This window comes from Mobula hypostoma, chromosome 9, assembly GCF_963921235.1.
Source record: "Mobula hypostoma chromosome 9, sMobHyp1.1, whole genome shotgun sequence".
Classification (NCBI taxonomy): Eukaryota; Metazoa; Chordata; class Chondrichthyes; order Myliobatiformes; family Myliobatidae; genus Mobula; species Mobula hypostoma.
Genome location: NC_086105.1, coordinates 32423347 through 32449782, shown reverse-complemented (window position 1 = coordinate 32449782; position 26436 = coordinate 32423347). Strand labels below are relative to the sequence as shown.

Sequence of the window (26436 nt, the reverse complement as noted above, 5' to 3'; positions counted from 1 at the left end):
GAGGGACAGAGAGAAAAAAGACAGAAAAAAAGGAAAAAACCAAAATAAATAAATAAACAAACAAACAAACAAACTGCGACTTCTTTGTCCGTTCTCCTTATTTGTCTAAGTCCTTCTGCAGACCCCCTGCTTCCTCAAAACTGTCTGCCCCTCCACCTATTTTACGTTGTCTGCAAACTTGGCCACAAAGACATCAGTTCTGTCATCCAAAGTCATTGGCATATAATGGGAAAAGAAAAAATTCCAACACCAGCCCTTGTGGAACACCACTAGTCACTGCTGGCCAAGCAGAAAATGCCCCCTTTATTCCCACTCTTTGCCTCCTGTCAGTCAGCCAATCTTGTAGTACCATGGGAACTAATTGTGTTCTTCATGTGTAGAGCCTTTTCAAAGGCTTTCTGAAAATCCAAGAAAACAACAATCACTCACTCTCCTTGTCTATCCCGCCTTTTATTTCCTCAAAGAATTCCAACAGATTTGACAGGCAACTGAGACGAGAGGCCAAGGCAGGTTTGGTAAGGACCTATATGCTGGAGTATCTAAGACTAGAATTAAGACACGATCTCAAGTCTGAGACGAGAGCAGGGTTCTTGAGTAGGTGCTAGATGAGAACCTGATGAGAGTAGACAAGAATCCAAACAGGACAGAAATCTTAAATTCAATCACAGAGTGAACCAAAGTTGAGCTGACAATTGAGCACCAAACCTGAGTTCAGGTGTTCTTCAAATATCCAAATTTTGGCACCAAAACAAGGCCACCATTTTTATGGAGCGGCCCTGAATCTTTGAAGGGACCGCAGCAGTTATCCATTCTCCAGAGAATCGCCTGGCATGGGCACATGTGTACCATAACAGCAAGATTTCCTCTAGAAAACCATGCTGACTATGGCCTATTTTATCATGTATTCCGAGTATCCTAAAACCTCATCCTTAGTAATGGAGAACATCTTCCCAGCCACTGAAATCAGGCTAACTGGTCCATAATTCCTTTTCTTCTGCCTCCCTCCCTTCTTAAATTATGGCATGATCAATGCACACATTTGGGAAAGGATGATGTGTGGAGGGATTGGGAATGATGGGACAAGCTGAGAGGAGATAGGAGATGATGGGGATTTCTGAGAGGGGATGATCAGGAGGGGGAATGATTTGGTGGGGGGGAACACAAGAAATGATCAGGAGAAGTTTTGATTGAGGGAGATAGTAAAGGGATAGAGATAGGAATGACTGAATATGAAGCCATCAGAGGAGATACTAATGTGTGATCAGGATAGATGGTTGGGGGTGATTGGAAGAGGAGATGGAGTTGATTAGGATAGGATATTACAGGCATGGAGTTATACAGGATGGAAACAAGTCATTTGTCCCTATTGAGTCCAAGCATGTAACTATCTTTAATAAGTCCATTTTCCTCCCACTGTCACCAGGTTTGGATATGGCCCAAGTGCGGAGTGAGAGACACTGAAGCAGGTCGATAGATCACAGACTTTAATGCGAACAATGTAAAAGGGAAAAGTAAACTATAAACACTAGGCCAAACAGGGCCATTAACTAAAACACTCAAATGGAAAACAAAGCCTACACTGCGGCTGAAAAGAGCAACTAAGAATAAAATGAATACCACTAGTCTTCAGAGTCAGTTGACTCCACAGTCCAATTTCTCAGGCAAGGCAGAATGCAGGCAACAAAGCGTAGCTATGTCCAAGTCTCAACAAAAACTATGACAGAATGAATGGAGTTAAATACTACCACAATGAAATAATAATTAGCCAACACGTGCACATTCACCAGCGCAATTACCGAATCTGATGTGCTGCTGAATACGTGGTTGTGATACTTACATCCACATCGACACCTCCCATTCCTGCCCACAACCAATTCTCCTGAGACCTACCCACATCAGAGAAATTTAACAGAGGCCAATTGACGGACTAACCTGAACTTCTTTGGGACGGAGGAGGAAACAGGAACATCTGGATCTTCTGCTCTAACAGATAAATTCCAAAGGAAATTATAGTGTCACAGTAGCATTATAAGTACACAGATATTAATATTATAAGAGAAGTAGAAAGAATGAAAAACAGTCTAAAAGGAGGGGGTCATCACTTCCCCTAAAGGGCAATGAAGAGCTATTCAGTCCATTTTGAGAACTGCAGGTTCTCTGACCGCTGAAGCAGGTGAAGGCTAGGAGAGTAGTTTAAGGGACACTCTGCCTTCCTCCATACTACAGGTCTCTGTAGGCACCTATTGTATGCCTTTGGTTTTCACAATACCATCATTCATTCTCCTTCATTGGCCAGAGTTTTCTAGGAGTCAGAGGGATCCTGCGCTTCTCCAAGTAAGGTTTCAGCAGCGGCCTATTTTCAACTTATTTTTCTGTCTTCTGTAAATCTCCTCGCGCAAGAGAGCTCCCTACTCCAGGCATCTGGCGTCTGGCGAATGCAGCCAGTTGGGAGTAACATTGGCTTCACTGCACAAGATGTTGGCCTGGCAGCAGCATTGACTTTGGTTCACTTGTCCTTCCAAAATGGACACTTTGCATATTTTAGAAGGCAAACAAGACATGCTGGCATTGGAGAGGGTCCAGAGGAGGTTCACGAAGATGATTCTAGGAATGAAAGTTTTAACGGTTGAGGAGCATTTGATGGCTCTGGACCTGTATTCACTGGAGTTTACAAGAATGAGAGGGGATCTCGTTGAAACCTATCGAATATTAAAAGACCTAGATAGAGCGGATGTGGTGAGGATGCTTCCTATAGTGAGGGAGTCTAGGACCAGAGGACACAGACTCAGAATAGAGAGACATCCATTTTGAACAGTGATGAGAAGGAATTTCTTTAGCCAGAGGGTGGTGAATTCATTCATTGCCACGGATGGTTGTGGAGGCCAAGTCATTGAGAATATTTAAAGAGGAGATTGATAGGTTTTTGATTCGTCAGGGCGTGAAAGGTTCTGGGGAGAAGACAGGAAATGGATTTGAAAGAGATAGTAATCAGCCATGATCGAATGGTGGAGCAGATTCGATGTACCGAATGGCCCAATTCTGCTGCTCGTCTCAGCAGGGATCAAAAGACATCAAGAAAATACCACAGCCTTCTCCACGAAATCATTGGTCTTTAAAGGGTTAAGTAAAAGAAACATTGGAGTTTGCTTACATTCAGCAGATGGTAAATCTAGCGGAGGGTGGGTACTCTGCACTCAGAATAGTTCGTAATCTGATAGGTTAAAGGGCTGCAGTCGAGGCCGATCAAAGTTCATAACATATTTTTCCCGAGGCATTAAAAAGGTAAGATATGTGGGCCAAGCCAGTGTGTTAGAGTTCGTTTTTGGAAGGTAAGTTAGAAACGAGATAAAGAAAAGACTTGGATACTCCGCCGGGACGGGGCAGGGAGTCACTGACGGACTGGTGATCAGCAGAACGTGGAAACCCCTGCCTTGTCCCGCAGAGTGCTGACTTTGCAACAGTTAATATTAAAATCATTAGTAAATGAGTGATCTGCTCCAACAGGACAGAGTGTAACGGTGGACCGCAGCAGGAGCGTTGTGGTGCCGTGAACTAGCGGGAGGCAGTTCGGCGCCCGACTGACGGCTGGTTTCTGTGTACCATTCAGGACTAGGGCTTTCTCCTGGGGCCGGGACACAGTTCTCCCCTATTGATATAATCGATGTTGTCATTTGGTTACAGTGAATTTCACCTTAACGTTTAATTTCCTGCCCTCTATACCCGTTATTAATCCTATTTATCCGTTGGTGTCGTCGCTACTTTGGGAATACGCTGCGCCAATCTTGCCTACAGTGGTGATTGACCTTTTGCAGTTTCCCTTCTCTTACAAACACAAGGGAGAGCCATTCGGCCCTTCGATGCTGCTGCTTTCCTCCATTAGCCCCCATGTCCCTGGATAACCATGGAAATGTATTGATGCCCGTTCTGAATGATTCACCACCCTCAACAAGAAGTCATTTCTAACTACCTTGCCCATTGGTCTAAACTGGAGTGTACCTTATCTTTCCATCTATGGCAAACCAGTCACGTGAATCTGGCCGCACTCACTCTAGGACATGTATATTTTTAGGTAAGGAGTTCAAAATTGCACACTGTTGTACTTTCAGCAGGACCTGGTATAACTATAATAAAAACCAATGCACCAGTTGCCTTCCTAATCACTCTCTGCACCTAGATATTGGTTTCTGATTACTTTTGTACCAGGACACCTGCGTCCCTTTTAACAGTGACACCATCCAGCCTATATTCTACTTAGTACAAGTTTATAATTTCACATTTTCCCACTTTATATTGCAACCTTGCTCAACTTGCCTGTATCCCTTTGAAGAGCTGATTCAACCTCCTCCCTATATGTAGACCTGAGTAGTTTTATATTTTTACCAAGCCTAGAAATATGACACTTAGTTCTTTCAGCCTAATTGTTAAATGACTGTAATTAGATCATCAATAGTAGAGTGCAAAGAAAATGATCCCTGTGTTTCCCCACTAGCCAAGTCTGCCAACCAGAGAAGGTCCATTTATTGTCACTCTTTTGCTTTCTGTCTGATAACCAATTCAGTATAATACCCCCTACGTTGTGTGTTCTATGGAACTCGGGAGGTCAGCGAGCATCTATGGAAAGGAATAAAGACTCAGCATTTCAGGCCAAGATGGGTCTTGGCCCAAAATGTTGACTGATGAGACCAGCCGTCAGTTGTGGCAGGGGTACATGCTATAACAGGCTACAAAATGGCCAGGCAGCATCACCAACAAACCTACATCCCTTCTGAATGAACTTAATACATCCTATGCATGTTCTGAACAGAAGGGGATTAGAATGTCACCACCCTCCAGGACTGCCTCTGATGCAACTGAACCTACAGTCACCTTTGCAGATGTAAGATCAGTCTTCCAGAGATTGAACCCATGAAAAGCATCTGGTCCGAATGGGGCCAGATACCCTCCCTGATTCTATCTAAGCTATCCATCTGCTTTAAGAAGACAGCTATCAATCCAGTATCCAAAGCCTTATTGACAAGTGCCCAGTGGCTCTGACATCCATTATTATTAAGTGCTTTGGAGACTGGTCACGGCACACATTAACTTCAGCCTCCCAGACAACTTCAATCCACGATCATTCATCTAGCATTGAAAGATGTCTACAGCAGGCACCATCTCCCCGGCCTTACACTCATCTCTGGAGCATCCGGACAGTAAAGACACCTGCATTATTGCCTCCAGCTCTGCTTTCAATGCTGTAATTCCAAGCAAACGTATCTCAGACCTCAGCACCTCCCTTTGCATCTGGATCCTTGACTTCCTGACCCATAGATTGCAGTCAGTAAGGATTGGCAGCAACATCTCCCCCATGATTATTCCCAACACCAATGCCCCCCTCCCCCCCCCCAAAGCTGCAGCTCAGCCCCCTACTCCCTCTACACTCACAGGGTGTGGTTAGATTTGGGTCTAACTCCCTCTACAGGATCTCTGATGACACCATTCTAGTGGGTCATATGTCAAGTAATGATGAGTCAGAGTACAGGAGGGAGATGGAGAGTCTAGTCTCGACAACAACCTTTCCCTCAATGTCGGCAAAACGAAAGAGCTGGTCACTCAGGAAGGGGAGCAGTGCACGTGCTCCTGTTTGTATCAACTGTGGTGAGATCACGAGGGTTGAGAGCTTCGCACTCCTAGGAGTGAACATCACCTAAAGCCATTCCTAGTCCAACCATGTGGGTGGCCCTGCCAGGAAAGATCACCAGTGCCTCTAAAGAAATTTGTCATGTCCCTTTCGACAACACAAGCTTTTGTTGATGAACCATAGAAAGTATCTTATCCAGAAGCTTCACAGGTTGTTTTGGTAACTATTCTGCCCATGACCACAAGAATCTGCAGCTTTGTGAACTCAGCTCAGCACGTCATTAAACCAGCCTCCCTTGGTGGACTCTGTCTACACTTCTTGCTGCCTCAGTAATGCAGACAACAAAGACCTCATCCATCCTGAACAATCCCTCTTCTGCCATCTCCCATGGGACAGAAGATCCAAAAGCCCAAAAGTCATACTGTCATAAGGAGGTGGCTGGGAACAGACCCAAGTGCAAGACACAGACACTGAAGTACTAGGGACAGGACTAGGATGCAGGGTGAGGGCGAGGGCAAGGACATGGACACGAAAACCGGGAACCCGGAACAGGACTGGACAAGAGAGCTAGGAGCCTGGGCTTGGACTCTGAGCCAGAGACTGGACAAGGACCCAGTACCTGGGTCTTGCCTCTGGCTTGGACCCCAGAACTAGGCAAGGACGAGGCTTGGCTGGCAGGTAAGACGAGGCTGGAGTCTTCAGGCTTGAGGCTAGAGACTAGAGGCGAGGCTTGGCAGGAGGGAGGAGGCTGGAGTCTTCAGGCTTGAGGCTAGAGGCTAGAGACTTGAGACTTGAGTCGAGGCTTGGCAGGAGGCTGGAGGCTAGAGACTAGAGGCGAGGCTTGGCAGGAAGCAGGAGGCGGTTCTCCTGGGCAGGGTGCGGTTCTCCACCCGACGGAGGCAAGGGACAGGAAGGGACAGAACCAACCGCAGGTAACGGCAAGACGGCCTGGCTTACCTGACGGAGGCAAAGGTTACGAAGGATCAGAACCAACCGTAGGTAACGGCAATACGGCCTGGCTTACCCGATGGAGGCTAGGGACAGGAAGGGACAGAATCAGCCGCAGGGTAACGGCAAGACAGCCTGACTTACCCGGCGGAGACAAGGGACAGGAAGGGAGCTAGGTACGGGGTGGCTCCAGGACAAGACTGAAGGCGAGATGAGGTGAGAGTTACCAGCAAGACCAGGCAAGGCTTCAGGCAATGCAAGGTGAAACGAGAACTTCAGGCGAGGCGAGAGTTACCGGCAAGACAAGGCAAGGTCTTCAGGCAAGGAAACAGAAGGCAGAGGAAGGGATACAAGGAGTAAGGACAAGAACAATCCAGCAGCCACGCCCTGGTCTCTGAAGGTATTTATGCAGCCAGCCCCAACGAGCATCAACTGCCTCAATTAGAGCTCAACAAGAACAGAAACAGGGTAGACAGGAAAACCTGGAGCAAGGGTCGATGAACCGGACCATGAACCGGAATACGGACTTCACGGACCGGACCATGACACATACCAGGTTCAAGGACTGCATCTATCCAGCTGTTGTAAGACTAGTTCCCTAGCATGATATGTTGGACTATTGACCTCACAATCTACCTGGTTATGGCCTTTGTACCTTATTGTTTACCTGCACTGAACTGAACACTTTTTCCACACTGTTGCCGTTCTACAATGTACGACACCAATACACTGTTGTAATGAATTGCTCTGTACCTCAGTGCATGTGACAATAATAAACCAATTCACCAATTTAGAAACCTCCTTGTGAATATTTTTATGAAGTACTCAAAATCGCAAGATAATTTGGCATAGTTTAATCACTCTGACACAAGCTATTTTAATCTATTAGCCAAGATGTCAGGCCAAATATGTTTCAAGTGTTTTGCTTAAATCTCTAATTACATTTAAAATTAACAACTTACCAAGCATCAATAATATTTAATCATCAGGTTTAGTGATTATTCCCAGAAGTTACAAAAATTGGTTCTTGCCATAAACGTTTTAGCAACATAAAAGCTGAAGTGTAATCCAAAATTATAGAGTGAATAAATTCTGAGCTGCATGCAAGAGATGTATCACTGCTACTGCTTCCTCTGCTAAGGCTATCAATGTCCTTTGGATTGTGTAAAGACGGGAGGAGTTAATGAGATACTTATCACTGTTCTGATTTTGTGTCTCCCTTCAGTACTTATCTTCACTGGAGAATGTGGAAATGCATAACTCTTTTCCCACATGCAGCTTACATACGGTGGGGCTGTGCCATTGCCCGAAGACTTCTTCATGGTTAGTTAGCAGTTCCCCCCCCCCCCACATGATTCTTTTTGCTGTTGAAATCACTTTTACCGTATCTAAGAAACTAGAACAGGAAAAGTCTACTTAGTCACTTGAACCTGTCTGTCATTCACTGAAGAATGTAATACAACTCCTTGCACCTGACTTTTCCCCTTCACTCAATGTTTTGGGCAACAAAGTGTTAGCAAGTGACCCAGCATCAATTGTGCTTTATGTAACAAAGTTCTAAACCATTTTCCCAGTGTCTCTGTTTTCTGCTCTATTTCTAGACTATGTCCCTTAGACCTAATTTCTTTTAGTAAACTAGTCAAACTTTTAAATTTTCTTTTGCCATAGTAGCTTACAGTCATTTTTCTCTCAATTCTAATTGTAATTAAACATGTTTTATATGTTCAAGATGGAACGGCTTTCTGAAGGAAACTGTATGATGTGAAGAGGTAAGGAGCAGAGTAAAAACTCTCCAGCTCTGTTGCAGTGAACACTGCCTCAGTTCTGAGCAGGATTACCCTTTCTGGTGCAATATGCTGTTTGCATTTTGCAACCTGTAGCTACTGTATTATTCAGTTCCATTCCCTGTGGAATTTTGGACTCTGGTGTGGTTTGAGTGTGCTTTCACTCTCATGTCTGCCTGTTACAGACATCCCATCCTGCAAAAACTCATTTCAGAGAGATAGCACCATCAATTTGTGGGAGACTTCCGGGAGAGGTGGGATGTCTGCAATAGAGTAGCTCCTTAGCAGCGAGCCAGCTAGTTTAAATAACGTTAGCTATGCTAATGAACGAATGACACCTGGTAATCTCACCTCAACATGTTTTTTACAGTCTTAATCCACCATGGGCAATAGAAAAGTCACTGTTGCAAACAGTGCAGCGAGCAACACTGTCATTATTTTGACCCCTATTAGGCAGGGGTACACTTTAGTGTAGTCTGGGGTGACGTATGTTTTATTTTTTTTTGGAACACTCTGCCATGGCGCACTCTCGCTCGCGCCCTCTCTCTCTCTCTCTCATGGTCGCTCGTGCGCTCTTGCTTGCTTTCTCTCTTGCTCCCTCTCTCTCGTGCGTGCGTGCTCTCTCTCGTGGTTGCTCTCGCGCTCTCTCTTGCTTTCTCTCGCTCGCTGTCAAAAAATTGATTTCCGTGATATTGTATATAATTTGCGGGCATCAGGGAGCCACTATTAATATGTGGGAGACTCCCAGAACTTCTGGAAGAGGTGGGATGTCTGCTGTTATAAATTCCTTTTACAATAATGTACAGGGAAAAAAAATACAGAATAGATTCTGGAGATAAAGGGAATACGTTTTCTTTCAAGAACACCCCTGCTAAATAGATAACCTGGAATTGACCTCATTGAATCATGTGAACAAGACTTTAATCTCTTGTATACCCCTTAGTCTACATAACTTATTCAGACATTTTTTTGAATGTACCAAAGCATTTTAAGTTCAATTTTCTGTTGTGGGGGTTTGTGCTCAAACTCACAAACCACAAGTGAGTTCATGACATTCCCAGCGGAATGTTGAGTAAAACACATGGAATCTCCTTTTTGTTTCAGTATTGCTTCCTCAAAACTGGCGGGTGTGGTCCCAGTCTGAGGTTCTGATTAAAATGTGGTGTCTCCAATTCTGAGTTAATTCCTCAAAAAAAACATAGTGGTTTTATGCACCCTATGGAGTTGTGCAAAGCTGTGATGGATGAGCATATGGAGAGTAAATAGGAGCTTTCGCATTAGTGGATAATCCAAGGGACTAGACTCAAAATGACAGCAAAAGACACAGGGAGCTGTAAAGCAAAGCTTTTCTTAAAGAGAGACTGGTTATGATCTGGATCTTGTTCCTACATGAATGATGGGAGAGAGCTTTCAAAGACAATTAGTTTGACAGTTGAAAGAAAGTACTGTAATTGGCAGAGATAAGAGGATAGTGTGTGAGAATGGGACCCAACTACTTGTTGCAAAAGGATTGGTGAGGCAAAAGGCCATCATCTGGCTAGCTTCATTGAACCCCTAAAACAGATATTGAAGAACCTTCTCAACCATTAACTCTTTAATATTCTTCAGTTTAACATTTGAGCATCTTGGATCACTTTGCTCCGTCTCCCAAGAGCTTGAACTGATTATTGTAGGCTTGGGAATTGTCTATCTGTTGTTGCATAAACTTGGAAATGACACTGAATAAAACATTGTGAATTATGAAAATAATGTTTGAGGTTCGCTTTTGCAGATGGACTTCTTAAGGTCCACCCAGAAGTATCAAAAGCAATTGCCAGTCAGAAGGCTGTAGTGGCTTTGGAAAGCACAATCGTCACACATGGCATGCCGTATCCTCAGAACCTGAAGTAAGTGGACTAGGAGGAGCGATTGGACTTGAGGTATCTGGGATGGACACTAGTGCTCGGATTGTAATATAACACGTATTCTTCTGCAAAAAGAATCCTCTATCTAGGAAAGCCAAATATGCAAGAATCAAGTTAGCTCATTGTGAAATATGAACACAGGGATGTAACATTTATAAGATGTATTGATTGGAAGAGGTACTGAGCTGGGTTAAGATCACGAGAAATAATGATTTACAGAATGTAATTGCAAATTCACCAGTAGAAATTTTGGGAAATCCTATCTGATAAAATCGTAGTAGATGTCAATCAATCATCATAATTCAGTGGCGCCAGTTGTAACCAATAATATCCTTGCAGAAGTTCTAAAGTTGTCACCAACAAGCTCACAACATCACAATCTCATCATCCACATCTGAGAAGAAGAGGTGATAATTCAAAGTAGAATATTTCACCAATCCCATTGTACAAAAATTAATGTTTCATTATATTCAGTATAAAGATTATGAAACATTGGCCATTGAAATAGGTATAATCAACATTACAATTAGTTCCAAAAGTAATCTCCTGCTGCCACATGGCTCCATCTACCTTCTGTTTTGTCTGCCTCCACCTATCATCCGTCTGGCTGTTATCCTTCAGCCATCCTCAGTCCATCAGTTACCTGTGGCCCCTGTGTCATCTCTTCCTGTCTCCTCTGTATACTACACTGGCTGTCACTCCTCTCCTGTCTCAGTCTCGATGCAGGATTTTGACTCGCATATCGACAATTCCTTTCTCACACAGATGGTGCTCAACTCACTGAGTTACTCCAGAAATAAATATATAATTATGTTGTGACGAGAATACACATAGATTAAGATGTTAGCTGTCCTGTGCTGGCACCAGTGGGATCAGCAGTTGGTCTGCCACCTGTCTTCAGGAGAAAGAGAGATAAGGAAAACAATGGAGCAGCATTTGGAGATGTTAATGAAGGGACGGGAGAGTTTAACGGAAGGAGAGCTGTCAAGATCGGCTCCCCCTTTGAACCCTGAACTGTTTGAAGTGATGGACAGGCGATACCCCAGCAGGGGGATAAAAAGGGACAGGTTCGCTAAGGGAAGACACACACGACACCCCGAGGTAACGAGACCCTGGAAGCGGTGCGCCTCCCATAAGTCGGTGGGAAGTTTTGGAGGGCTGGTCGCGGGACCAAGCCATAGACGCACAGGGTGGAAAGGCACGATCAGCGGGAACCTGGTGTGTGTGTCCGCCCTTGCCTGGGTGCCAGGTTCACCGCAGAGAAAGGATCGTATCTGGAAACGGAGGGGTCACGGTCGGTGACCTCAGAAGACATCACAAAGGGCTCGCCCGAAAGCTGACTGCAAAGAATATCGAAGGTCTGTGTGGAAGCCGTTTGAATATTCATTCGTTTTGCTCTCTCTCTCCCTCCCCCCACTGTCCATCTCCCACGGCAGTGATTCCGGTGAACTGAACTGAACTCAATTGCACTGAACTTTGCGTCACTTTGAAACTGGTCATTTACCCCTAGACGACGATAGAGCTTGATTGATCCTGTTATCCTAATTCTGTGTACATGTGTGTTTATCATTGCTGAACTGTTGCATTTATTATCCTTTTGATTAGAGTACTGTGTTGCTTGTTTCTTTAATAAAACTTTCTTAGTTCTAGTAATCCAGAGTCCAACTGAGTGATCCATTTCTGCTGGTTTGGCAACCCAGTTATAGGGTACGTAACATAAGTGGGGTTCTCGTCCGCGATTTTGAATGCTAAATTTTGGACGGAGTAAATTGATTGGGTTAAAATTCCTGAAAGAAAGAAAAGACAAACAGCAGAAATGGAGGTTGAGGAATTTATAAAGGCGCCGACCTTGGAGGCATTAGAGGATGCCAGGAAATCGGAATTGGTAGCTGTGGCCAAACGATTGAATCTTGCTAAGGGGAAGTCGACAATGAGGAGAGAGGAGATACACAGAGCTATCGTAGAGCACTATGTATCTAAAGGTGTGTTTCCCCAAGGGGAGCTGGAGGTGATGTCTATTGAAAAACCTGCTGGAGACACGGTACAGGTACAGCTTGAAAAACTGAGACTCGAGCACGAGTTCCGGGTACGGCAGTTAGAACACGAAGAGAAGCAGTTAGAAAGGCAGGAGAGAGAGAGAGAGAGAGACAGTTGGAGCGAGAGGAGAAACAGAGGGAAAGGGAATTTGAGCTGGAGAAGTTAAAGATAAGGGCAGAGCAGGGGCCCGTGCCGAACCAAGGTGGAGGGTTCCGGGCGACCCAGGAGGTTAGGCTGGTTCCCCCATTTGACGATACCGATGTGGATCGGTACTTTCTCCATTTCGAAAAAGTTGCTACAAGTCAGGACTAGCCGAGGGATAAGTGGGCTGTTTTGCTTCAGAGTGTACTGAAAGGGAAAGCCCAACAAGCTTACTCAGCTTTGTCCGCGGAAGATGCCCAGAGGTATGAGGTGGTGAAAGAGGCCATCCTCAGGATTTATGAGTTGGTCCCGGAGGCATACCGGCAGAGGTTCCGGAATGCGAGGAAGCAGTGGGACCACACGTATTTAGAGTTTTCCCGTGAGATGCAGACATATTGTAAGCGTTGGTGCGCATCGAAGGGGATAGAGGGGGATTATGACAGACTGCTACAGCTGATCCTGATTGAGCAGTTTAAAGGTTGTGTCCCTGAGGGTATGAGACCCTACCTAGATGAGAAAGAGGCAGCCACGTTAGCCGCAACTGCTAAGTTAGCGGATGAGTATGCGTTGACGCATAAAATGAAGTTTGCCCTGAGTAAAGGCTACCAGAAGGGTAGTCAGGACGGCGGGGAGAGTCCGCCAGAAAAATCAGAAAGTAAGCCGGGGACTAGTGAGAAGGATAAGGTAGACCGGGAGCAGTCTGGTAGGAAGTCTCCTGGGGTCGTCTGTTATAATTGTGGGAAAGTCGGACACTTTGCGTCCAGGTGCTTTGCCCCAAAGAAGGAGACGGGGAAAGGAAAAACGGCGATTTTGACTGGCTATATCGAGCTGGTAAACGAACCGCTAGGAGAGGACAGGTCTGCCAAAGTTCAGGAAGGGCGCGAGAGGTTTATCTCGGCCAGATTGGTGTCAGTGAAGGAGGGATTAAACCCAGTTCCAGTGCGGATCTGGAGAGACACGGGAGTGTGTCAGTCATTGATATTGAAGAGTGTATTAGAGTTTAGCTCAGAGACCCAGACTGGGGAGGTCAAGGTCAAAGGTATTGGGGGAGGGACAGAGGCAGTCCCTTTGCACCAGATACACCTACAAAGCAACTTGGTCTCTGGACTAGTCATGATCAGGGTGAGGCCCAAATTACCGATGAAAGGCGTGGAAGTCTTGCTCGGTAATGACCTCACCGGGGGAATCGTGTTCCCAGCCGTGAGATTGACAGGTCAGCCTGCCAGCATTGAGGCCCCACCCATGGACTCACAGTTTCATCCCAGGACTGCCGAAGTAAATTTAGCTGAGACGTTTCTGCCAGCCTTGTACAAGAAGGGGGTAGAAAGTGAAAAGAAGGAGTGTAGTGAAACAAGAGGTAGTGAGGGAGCTGAGACAGACTTAGCCTTAGCCAGGAAGGAATTTGTGCAGGCGCAGGAGCGAGACGAGGGGCTGATGGTTTTGGCGGAGACAGCTCTCTCTGACGCAGAATTAAAAAGGGAACCAGTAGGCTATTGTGTGGAGGAGGAAGTGCTAAGGAAGAAAGGGAAACCAAGTACCGTACCCGCAGATGAGGAATGGGGGGTGGTGCAAAAGAGTTATGGGGATAAGATTTTTAACCTGGCCCACAAGGTACCCCCCCGGTGGACATTTTGCGGTGCTGGAGGAAACAGTTGGTGGAATCATGAAAGAGGTTTACCAGCTGCACAGGAGGAAGGATATTATTGATTATGGCAGACGCGAACTGAGACGGTCACAGGCTTTTGATATGCTAACAAACCTAGTCGGTGTTAGCGCAGAAATCAATGAAGCTAGGGGCCCCCTGATAAGAGAAGAAAACCATTTTGAAAAGATGAGTATGGTACTGACCAGATGGGAGAAGGCTATTGTTTTGGCCAGCTCTGCTGATAAGGTCTCTCCCTTAATCCCCGAACAAAGTGACTCTTTAGGAGAAGTAATTAAACGACTCGCACACGTGTGTTTGATTGTCCTGAGGCGATGCAAAGGACAGGGACGCTGGGTGGTGTTTGTTATGCTAGGTCAGCCTAGTGAGCAACATCCCTATAGAATGAGTAATTCAGTGACGAACGGGCTGACGAACACAGAGGTGTGTATCGGTGATGTAATACGGCTGTCTGAAGCCAGCTTGATAGTGAACCTTGAAAAAAATGAGTTTGGCCACACGAAGGTCACTTATCTGGGAATTGTGGTGACACGGGCAGCTGGCAGCGATGCAAGCTAAGGTGCGGGCTATCTCTGACATCCCAACCCCGACAGACAAGAGGACCCTCAGAAGGCTCTTGGAGATGGTGGGGTACTGTAGGAAGTTTTGCAATAACTCTGCGGTTACTACCCCTCCCCCTCCTACTAAGCCCTTGTGAGAGGAAACTAAGTCGGAATGGGACGACCCTTGTTATTGTGGTCTGGGACGAAACCCAATGAGAGGTTACACTGATCGCAATTCATCAGTGTTTTTGGCCACTATGAAGTTTGCTAAGTTGGAGCCTGGTCTAAGGGATTATTAATAACACATATGAAAGGAACAGAAAATGTGATGGCTGACTGTCTGTCAGGTGTTGACAACTTAAAATTCGCTGTATTAGCCAAATAGCTGATAAAGATGTATATTTGTGTGTATCAAATAATGTATTCATGTTTGTAATTTTTACCCCGGTAAAAATCCTTAAAGGTGGGAGGTGTGACGAGAATACACATAGATTAAGATGTTAGCTGTCCTGTGCTGGCACCAGTGGGATCAGCAGTTGGTCTGCCACCTGTCTTCAGGAGAAAGAGAGATAAGGAAAACAATGGAGCAGCATTTGGAGATGTTAATGAAGGGACGGGAGAGTTTAACGGAAGGAGAGCTGTCAAGATCGGCTCCCCCTTTGAACCCTGAACTGTTTGAAGTGATGGACAGGCGATACCCCAGCAGGGGGATAAAAAGGGACAGGTTCGCTAAGGGAAGACACACACGACACCCCGAGGTAACGAGACCCTGGAAGCGGTGCGCCTCCCATAAGTCGGTGGGAAGTTTTAGAGGGCTGGTCGCGGGACCAAGCCATAGACGCACAGGGTGGAAAGGCACGATCAGCGGGAACCTGGTGTGTGTGTCCGCCCTTGCCTGGGTGCCAGGTTCACCGCAGAGAAAGGATCGTATCTGGAAACGGAGGGGTCACGGTCGGTGACCTCAGAAGACATCACAAAGGGCTCGCCCGAAAGCTGACTGCAAAGAATATCGAAGGTCTGTGTGGAAGCCGTTTGAATATTCATTCGTTTTGCTCTCTCTCTCCCTCCCCCCACTGTCCATCTCCCACGGCAGTGATTCCGGTGAACTGAACTGAACTCAATTGCACTGAACTTTGCGTCACTTTGAAACTGGTCATTTACCCCTAGACGACGATAGAGCTTGATTGATCCTGTTATCCTAATTCTGTGTACATGTGTGTTTATCATTGCTGAACTGTTGCATTTATTATCCTTTTGATTAGAGTACTGCGTTGCTTGTTTCTTTAATAAAACTTTCTTAGTTCTAGTAATCCAGACTCCAACTGAGTGATCCATTTCTACTGGTTTGGCAACCCAGTTACGGGGTACGTAACAATGTAAGTTAAATCATTTGGTTAAATAAAGATGCTGAGAAGGTATGTACGGTTCAAACAAGGAAAGAAACCTCATTTAGTTCTAATCAAAATGTGCTTTGGACCGGGCACAAAAGCTGGGAGGCTGCATTGGAAACCATATCGATCTTCTTTGTATTCTGGGCCTACTTTGTGCCACGTGAGAGGGTGCTGTGTGACGGAGTGAAGGGCACAAGTCGTATCTAACGCCAGCTGTCCCATCCTGACCCTGACTTGTGTCTGAAGAGCTGGTACAGAGGTTTGGAAACCCTTCCGTGTCCTGGTGCTGCTTCCTTGAGATAAACACGAGCCATGGTTTGATCCAAGGTTTCTCTGATTTGTTTCAGTTGCGCTAGGGAGGTCGAACAGATAGTAAAAGAGCACAATGCAGTCCCTGCGACGATTGGCATCATCGAGGGGAAGGTGCATGTGGGGCTGGCAGAGAGCCAGCTGGAGCACCTGGCTGAAAGCAAGGAAACACTGAAAGTGTCGCGCAGAGATCTCCCATATGTTCTTAGCAAGGTGAGAGCGAGTTAAATTCTGTGTAATTTCTTCGCAGTAATTACCACCACATGTAAAAACTGGTGGTAGAAGATTTTTTTTTAAAAAGGGGTTATTAGATTATTGGGCCCCAGCTCAGGAAGGGGAAGGAAGAAGGTGACAGCCACAAGGGAGAAGCAGGGAATTGGGAAGACGTTTTGCCAGGATCAGCATGACCCTAAGGGCCAACTGACTTCCATCCTTCTTTGCGCCCAGTTAGCGTTTAGAGTTTGACACAAAGAATTACAAAATGATGTTAATTTTTTGTTGATAGCTTTGAGTTCTCTTTCAATACATATGTGAAATAAAATGCTGCCACCAAAATAATCTAGGATGCATGATGGCCTAAGAAATAGTTTTCGAAAAGCAACATGGTGTATTTTCCTCAAACGTGGTGCTTTTGAATATAGCTTCTTCAATGGTTTGATTAATTTTTTAGATGTTTTATGACCAGAGAATCTTGCATTTATCTGAGTCGTTTATGTAATGGTAATGTCCCTAGAATAGGAATCCAGACAGTGAATGGAAGTTAAGTTCTGCTAATTAAATAAATTAAGGGGTGGGGCAGGAAAATTGGGGTGAGGGAAGAAGGTGAAATTTGTAATGAGGGGCCAAGGCATTTCTTTGGTTCTTTTCTCATGTCCCTTAATTTTGTGTCCTCTGTTCACTGACTCTTGGAAACAGGTTCCCTCGGTTAACCATATAACCACATAAGGGAAGCTTGCTACATGGCAACAGCTTGTTCCCTATATGGTGCTGCCCAGACTTGCATATCTGGACAACTAAAATGCAACATCCATGGTCGACCTAACTGATGGAGGCGTCTCACATCCTGGTTGATACCTTTTTGAGAGAATATGTTTAACCAGTAACAATTACAGCACAGAAACAGGCCATCTCGGCCCTTCTAGTCCATGCCGAACGCTTACTCTCACCTGGTCCCATCTACCTGCACTCAGCCCATAACCCTCCGTTCCTTTCCTGTTCATATACCTATCCAATTTTTTTTTTAATCACAAAATCGAACCTGCCTCTACCACTTCTACTGGAAGCTCATTCCACACAGCTACCACTCCCTGAGTAAAGAAGTTCCCCCTCGTGTTACCCCTAAACTTTTGCCCTTTAACTCTCAACTCATGTCCTCTTGTTTGAATCTCCCCTACTCTCAATGGAAAAAGCCTATCCATATCAACTCTATCTATCCCCCTCATAATTTTAAATACCCCTATCGTCCCCCCTCAGTCTTCTACACTCCAAAGAATAAAAACCCAGCTTGTTCAACCTTTCTCTGTAACTTAGGTGATGAAACCCAGGTAACATTCTAGTAAATCTCCTCTGTCCTCTCTCTATTTTGTTGACATCTTTCGTATAATTCAGTGACCAGAACTGTATACAATACTCCAAATTTGGCCTTACCAATGCCTTGCACAATTTTAACATTACATCCCAACTCCTATACTCAATGCTCTGATTTATAAAGGCCAGTATACCAAAAGCTTTTTGCACCACCCTATCCACATGAGATTCCACCTTCAGGGAACTATGCACCATTATTCCTAGATCACTCTGTTCTACTGCATTCCTCAATGCCCTACCATTTACCATCTATGTCCTATTTTGATTAGTCCTACCAAAATGTATCACCTCACACTTATCACCATTAAACTCCATCTGCCATCTTTCAGCCCACTCTTCTAACTGGCCTAAATCTCTCTGCAAGCTTTGAAAACCTACTTCATTATCCACAACACCACCTATCTTAGTATCATCTGCATACTTACTAATCCAATTTATCTCCCCATCATCCAGATCATTAACGTATATGACAAACAACACTGGACCCAGTACAGATCCCTGAGGCACACCAGTAGTCACCGGTCTCCAACCTGACAAACAGTTATCCACCACTACTATCTGGTGTCTCCCATCCAGCCACTGCTGAATCCATTTTACTACTTCAATATTAATACCTAATGATTGAACCTTCCTAACTAACCTTCTGTGTGGAACCTTGTCAAAGGCCTTACTGAAGTCCATATAGACAACATCCACCGCTTTACCCTCATCAATTTTCCTAGTAACCTCTTCAAAAAATTCAATAAGATTTGTCAAAAATGACCTTCCACGCACAAATCCATGTTGACTGTTCCTAATCAGACCCTGTCTATTCAGATAATTACATATACCATCTCTAAGAATACTTTCCATCAATTTACCCACCACTGACGTCAAACTCACAGGCCGATAATTGCTAGGTTTACTCTTAGAACCCTTTTTAAACAATGGAACAACATGAGCAATACGCCAATCCTCCAGCACCATCCCTGTTTCTAATGACATGCGAAATATTTCCGTCAGACCCCCTGCTATTTCTACACTAACTTCCCTCAAGGTCCTGGACCCGGAGACTTATCCACTTTTATATTCCTTAAAAGCGCCAGTACTTCCTCTTCTTTAATCATCATAGTTTCCATAACTACCCTACTTGTTTCCCTTACCTTACACAATTCAATATCCTTCTCCTTAGTGAACACCGCAGAAAAGAAATTGTTCAAAATCTGCCCTATTTCTTTTGGCTCCGCACATAGCTGTCCACTCTGATTCTCTAAGGGACCAATTTTATCCCTCACTATCCTTTTGCTATTAATATAACTGTAGAAACCCTTCGGATTTATTTTCATTTTACTTGCCAAAGCAACCTCATATCTTCTTTTAGCTTTTCTAATTTCTTTCTTAAGATTCTTTTTATATTCTTTATATTCTTCGAGCACCTCATTTACTCCAAGCTACCTATATTTATTGTAGATCTCTCTCTTTTTCCGATCCAAGTTTCCAACATCCCTTGAAAACCATGGCTCTCTCAAACTTTTAACCTTTCCTTTCAACTTAACAGGAATATAAAGACTCATTTACCATTTAATATTTTGGAGAACTCTACTAAATCTCTCAATTTTCACTGTTGTACGGAGAATGACCAGGGAACAATGCCAACTTCTTCATTTTTGCCACAACACAGCACTCTTTCATTCATAGGTTCATAGCAAATCTCTTCAGTAACTTCCCTGTAAACCTCTCTCCTAAGCCTAAACCTTGATATCTTTGCTAAAGTGTGATGTTCAAAATTTGCTGTAATACTTCAGCTAAACTGTAATCGACATTTTAAATGAAATTTATTCCTGCTTTGTTGCTTTTGCACTCCATCTGTTTATAAATCAAAGCACAAACATGACTTTTTAGTAGGCCTCTCAGCCTGTCCTCCCATTTGTAAGAGCTCGTGTTTACAAACCAACCCTTCCTCTCCTCTCCACCCCAGTCGAGAGGCCTGTATTCTCTAGGATGTCAACCTTATGGAGTGTTCTTGGATCCACAGTCATCCAGGTAAATGTAGAGTCCCATCACACTCCTACCATAAGTGGCAGAAGAACTATTCAGGAGATGAAATAATCACTGCAGGGTGATGTGTGGTTGCAGCTGATGCACTATCAATTACTCCAAAAGACTGGAAGTAGAGTAAATACTGAAAGGCTTTTATTAACAGTAAAATGGGTCTCGTCCTTGCTGAGAGTCTGCCCTGGACTGAGAGAGGAGCAATGGCACAATCGCCTTTATTCAGGGGTCTGTGGGAGGAGCCACAGGAGCAGTCAGCAGAGGGGCGTGTCCAGGCAGGTAACCCAGTTACAACATATATATATGGTTTGTCAGAGCAGCCACGGTTTTATGTGGCTGGTGTAGTAACAGTCCAGGCCACTGGTGATGGCCACATCGTTTCGGATAGTTTCTTCCTCTTACGTGTACCAGTTCATTGTAATAGCACAATCTCATAGTTTCATGTGACTATTTCTGCCTGCTGCTCAGACACATTATTCACAATTTTCCAACAGTTACATGCTTGCTCTAAACCTCCTTCGCCTGCCATTAGTTTCTCTCGCTTTCACTGTTTCCTAGTGCTATTTCAATCTCCTGGACGTTTATGTATCTTTCTAAAACTTCATGCGGATGCATCTGGTTAACCTGCCTACATTGACACTGCATCTAGTCTAACTCAGGCAGGGCCTTTCAGCTTTAAATACACCCAAAAATTGAAGAGCTGCAGCCACGAACCCTTGCTTTGTAAATAGTTTTAAACCTTAAATACAGAGCAAGTCCTTTACTTCATGGAAAAAGCACAATGAAAGCCAAAAAGCCTGAAAAACTGGGCCTAATTATCCCTCCATCCTAACAGCCCCATTTTGCTAACCTTTGATTCATCATTATACGTTTCAGAACAGCTTTGTTCATTCAACTTGTGCTGGGTTAAAAAAAAAACAAATTTAAGTCAATCAGCTGCATATACTGTAAACAGATATAATATCTGATTGTCCAAACATGCTCTACCCATGAAACAAGAGAAAATCATGGATGCTTTTTCCAGGGGTTGTTCCTCAAAAGATACTAATAGATCTCTCCAAACCATATTACACAGTCACTTACTCTTTTACTTAAGAGTTTTCTTTTGCCAGTATTTTTATTCATTAATTCTCCAATCTCCAGCCCAGATGGTTAAAACAGCCCTCACTAACTGATCTGCCCACTGTGCATTATCTTGTGCTTTCACCTCCAGCCGTACTCACTCATTAGCAAATGGGTTTTGTTCTGTGATATTCTCTTATCCCACATTCAAATTTGTCAATCCAATTGAAGCCGAGTCTTCCCTCTCAAATAATCAGTTTCAGGGCCTGGTTAAAAAAGCATCAAGGAAGCCAGTTTTTATTCTGATAAGCTGAGGGTAGATAATTAAAAGTTAAGAAGCTATACAAATAGCAGGAATCTTGTTCCAAGCACTTTTATTTTACAGAATATTTTGGTGTTTGTATCTCATGATGTTTTGGACTTTTTAAACATTTAGCAAAGAGGATGTTCACGGACTTGCTTTGCTGGATATTTTCTCTCAGGGCTTATCTGGTGGTACCACCGTTTCAGTCTCCATAATAGCAGCACACAAAGCTGGCATTCCTCTGCTTGTGACTGGGGGCATCGGAGGCGTCCATCGGGAAGGACAAAACAGTAAGAGATTTGTAAGATCCAAGACCAGAACAAACGTTTGTTACATCACAAAGCAAGTTTCATTAATATAATGACAGAGCCGGCCTACAGCAGTCTCTTCATTAAAGAATGTTAAGGACAATGACTGTCTAGCTTCTCAGTCAGAGAATAACGATGTCTTTGTGCGTATATAAAACGTTCATGGTGACATTCTAGTCAGGTGGAACTCACCTAGGTAGAGATAGGTGTTACCATAATGGTACAGTGCTATTACAGGCAACCTGCGAGAGGTTGTTATAGGACTAATCCACTCTTACATGGATCTCCAACAGTTCACTCCAATTCCACCTCTCATCAATCATCCCTCACCCTCCTTTTATGATTTCAAACTACCCAGCATCTCAGTGTGTCGCTCTCCCCACTGACCACCACGAAAGGGCCATTTCAGTCTACTCAGTCCAGGAGAGAGTGTGACCTTACTCTGTTTGGGAGTGTGCATTATAGTCCGGTAAAACTCAAAGGTAGTTTTAACTGTCCGTATAGTTCATGCAAAGGGTATTGTAGAATTGAATATCTTCAATCTGATATGAACCCAGCAGGGAATATCACAGTAAATTTTCTCTGGAAGGAAGTGTTATAGTATTCATGTTCTCTGAGGGGATACATTACAGTATCAATGCCCTCAATCCAGGGGAAATATCCCGGACACAAGAAAATCTACAGATGCTGGAATCCAAAGCAACACACACAAAATGCTGGAGGAGCTCAGCAAGTCTAGCAGCATATTGGAAGAGAGTAACCTGTCGACATTTCGGGCCAAGGCCCTTCTTCAAGGGAAGGAAGAGTAAGAAGGTGGGGTGAGGGGAGGATATCCTAGTGTCAGTTAACTTTGTGATAGCACATCAAAGTATCAAAATGATAAATTGTGTGGTGTACTACATTACAAATCCATTCAATGTGGTGAGATACTGTAGCCAGGGAAGCATGTTTTATTATCGATATTCACAATCCTGTTGAGAGTATTACTGTGCTGATACATGCAGTCCAGAAGAAATTACTGCAACACTGAATTACTCAGCCCAGAAGAGCTTATAACACCATCATTTCAGATTAATGGTCCAGATCTCTTATACAACCATGTGTTTGAGATAGAAATAACTTGCGAAACTTTCCATCCTCCGGAGGAACATCAGTTTATAAAGCGGGCAGTTAAACCGTATTGAGTCTTTTTCATTTGTTTTGTTTGCACTTGTTTCTTGAAGGTATCCCACCATACTATTAGACCGGCTACAAAGTAACTGGCCTATACCTCACACGTGTTGTTATTATTTTTACAGCACTGGATATCAGTTCGGATCTGACGGAACTGGGTCGCACCCCTGTGGCCGTGGTTTCAGCAGGAGTCAAATCCATCCTGGATATTGGGCGAACACTGGAATACTTGGTACACTTGGAACACTGGAATACTTCCGATTCTGATACAATTATTCCTAAAGACATAGTACTGACTTAGGTAGACGTCAGCCTATTCTGACGGATGAATCTTGCTTTCTATCCTTGGGAAAGGAGAAGTTTGTTTTAATCATAAGAATGAATGTAATCGCAGCTGCAAAACGGCAAGTATATGTAATAATCTTCTGAAAGGAACTTTCCACATAACTAAGGTTAGGGATGAAATATCTAGTGTCAGCATAGATGCAGGAGGCTTCGTTAGATGGCTGGAACGAAACAGTTCAGTTTGAGCCTGTTTCTGGACGATGTGTGAGAAAGCACTGTGTAAGTTATGTAGCTCTGGTGAATTGATAACTAAAATGCCATTGCCTTTAGAACTTTTTTGCCCCTTTGAGCCTTTTGGGACAAACTCACTACCCCGGTACATAATAGATAGAAGCTGATTTCTCAGTTATTTTGTTTTTATTGTACAAGTGGTCGTTTGCTTCATATTTCCCACTCTGATATTCCTCACTCGGCTTCCTTCCTCACATACACACATGTTCTTTCCCTTTTCAATTCTTCTCTGATTCTTATTATTCCTTCCCTTTCCTACTTTTCCTATACCGACTCCTTGTCCCCTTCGGCCCTCCCTCGGGATTGATGGTGGGCTTCTTTCATTCTGTTTTTGTGCCTCCCGAGGAGGGCAACTGGTTGGGTAGTCTCAAGTGGTGTGGGGCTCCTTCCGTTGCTTGAACGGGGCTCCCTGTGCTTGATCCTGAGGTTCTCAACGCCGTGCCGAGCACCCCGTCTCTGCTTCAAGTGGTCTCAGTGATCATCGGGAATTTCTTCAAAGAAGCTGCAAGCATGTTCTCAAATCTTTCCGCTGTTCACCTTGTAATCTCCTCATACCAGTTCTAGAACAGCAGTGGGAGTTGTCTCTACATGAAGGATGTATCAGTGAGTGATGAAGGATGATAGTAAAGTTGGAACTCTCATTTTGGATAAATTAACATTATATATTGGTTACTTTAGGAGACACAGGGGGTATGTGTGGCTACATTTGGCAAGACACGTGACTTCCCAGCATTCTTTACTCCAAGAAGTGGCTTTCAATCTCCTTACAATGTCACAGATGAAGAGGAAGCAGCAAAACTTATTGGTAAGTTTCTGCCCCTAAGTCCTGATTTGAGGGAGGGAGGAGGGAACGTCGACTCAGACCATGAGAGGCCTGCGTGGGGCACTTTCATGCCTTACAAGGCGCAGATTGGAAGTCTGTGTGGGGCACCACTCCTCGCACAGACTAGAGCAATGTGTGGTTAACTGCCTTGCTCAAGGACACAAACGTGCTGCCACAGCTGAGGCTCGAACTAGCGACCTTCAGATCACTAGATCAAACGCCTTAACCACTTGGCCACGTGCCCAACGCCGATTTGAGAAAACACCATAAACTGATTGCACATTGGATGCAGTTGTCCAGGAAGAAATTAAAATCAGAAGTGGGGGTCACAAAATGACTGTGTTGTCAAGGCAGTGATTACCAGTATATGAATTTATCGATGTAGATCACAGTTGTTAAAATCTTCCCAGTAAGACCTTCTCCAACCTAATATCTGATATAGTTCACCTGAGGAACAGAGCCCTGAAGCATGATAAATTCTCTGAGTCCAGTCGACAGCTGCTGTCCTCTGCGTTCCTTTCTCTCTACTCAGAATGGCCGGGCTGGTTTCACTGTTCACACAGTAGTTGATGCAAGGCTGCCAGCTTTAAGTTCTGTTGTAAAATCAAGGTATCAAATAGTTTGGAATGTGACACATTCAGTTTCAGTTTGAAAGCCAGCCCTCTCTCTTTATTTGGAGATTCAGGAAGAGCAATTCAGTTTTTGCAGCCCTCTTCGAAATTGTTTGGAGATTGAGGAACATAGTTTGAAAACCATGGACTTAAGTAAAGAGCTTTGAAGAGTGTATATCATGTCATGTCTAATCTTTCCCTATTTCTATTTATATTAAAAGAGTAGATGTAACTTGCATTAAATGCTTGACATGGTGGTGTATACCAACAACATTAAAATGTTCCTAGTGTCATTCATACGCAGGTGACTGGGCCTTACTGCAAGATGGACAAATACAGTCAATACTGGGGGATGTGAGTTGCTGGTTAATAAAGTGAAAGCGTTTACTTTTATTTGAACAGCCACCCTCCATCATTTTGGCCAGGATAGTGGAGTGCTGATCGGCGTCCCTATTCCAGAGGAAGAGGCTGCATCAAGCCTGGTTATTGATAATGCGATCAGCCAGGCTGTGGAAGAGGCAAGGTGAGCAAGACAAGAATACTCATAAAAGTTGTATTTTGTGTTGAATTTCCATAATAAATATCCTCACTAATCTCCACAACTTCAGCAAAAAGAATCATAAGTGCCCGGTAATTCGTTTGAGTCATTCGTTCAGGGTTTACAGTCATAGAGAACGACACCACAAAACAGGCCTTTCAACCCATCTCGTCCACGCCAACTCCATTTAAATTGCACTGTTCACCGTATCCCTACTATCCATGTACCTATCCAAACTTCTCTGAAATATTGAAATTGAGCTCGCATGCACCACTTGTGTTGGCAGCTCATTCCGCACTCTCAGAACCCGCTGAGTGAAGAAGCTTCCCCTCATGTTCCCCTTAAACATCTCACCTTTCACCCTTAGCCCATGACCTCTGGTTGTAGTCCCACCCAACCTCAGTGGAAAAAGCCTGCTTGCACTTAGCCTATCTATACCCTTCATAATTTTTTATACCTCTATCAAACCTCCCCTCAATCTTCTATGTTCTAAAGAATACAGTCCTAACCTATTCAATCTTTCCTTATCACTCAGGTCCTCCAGACCTGGCAACATCCTTGTAAATTTTCTCTGCATTCTTTCAACTTTGTTTACATCTTCCCTGTAGGTAAAAAATGAAATCAAATCCTTAGATAGAGGTGACATAGGATTAGAAGATGTAGAATCCTTGTGGATAGAGTTAAGAAATTGCAAAGGTAAAAAGACCCTGATGGGCCCCTGAACAGTAGCCAGGATGTGGGCTATACCATAGACAATGAATTTACCTTTGTTAAACTGTAACATAGTTATCAACCTTTAACTTTAACTAGAAAATAGTTACAAACAAATCATTTAAAGCGTAGACCCAACAAAGTCAAATAAATGCCTTAAGGGCAACACAGGATTTGATTAAGGAGCTTAAAATAATATGGAGGTAGTGATCATGATATGATTGAATTCACCCTGCAATTTGAGAGGGAGAAGCTTAAGTCAGATGTATCAGTATTACAATGGAGTAAAGGGAATTACAGAGGCATGACAAAGGAGCTGGCCAAAGTTGATTGGAAGGGAACACTAGCAGGGATGACGGCAGAAGAGCAGTAT

General features: G+C 44.1%; 1 protein-coding gene across 2 annotated transcripts in view; it reads left to right on the top strand.

Annotated features, from left to right (window-relative positions):
• Positions 1–3198: 3198 nt before the first annotated feature.
• Positions 3199–26436, top strand: part of zgc:136858 (uncharacterized protein LOC678543 homolog) — a 59847-nt gene continuing 36609 nt past the window's right edge. Inside the window, exons 1-8 of one of the 2 annotated variants that reach the window (XM_063059668.1) lie at positions 3199–3282; positions 7794–7891; positions 10124–10238; positions 16378–16552; positions 21502–21613; positions 22930–23036; positions 24059–24185; positions 25217–25337. In XM_063059668.1, coding sequence (XP_062915738.1) covers positions 7813–7891; positions 10124–10238; positions 16378–16552; positions 21502–21613; positions 22930–23036; positions 24059–24185; positions 25217–25337 — 836 coding nt within the window. In that variant the 5' untranslated portion in view covers positions 3199–3282; positions 7794–7812. The other variant, XM_063059667.1, reaches the window with a different exon arrangement.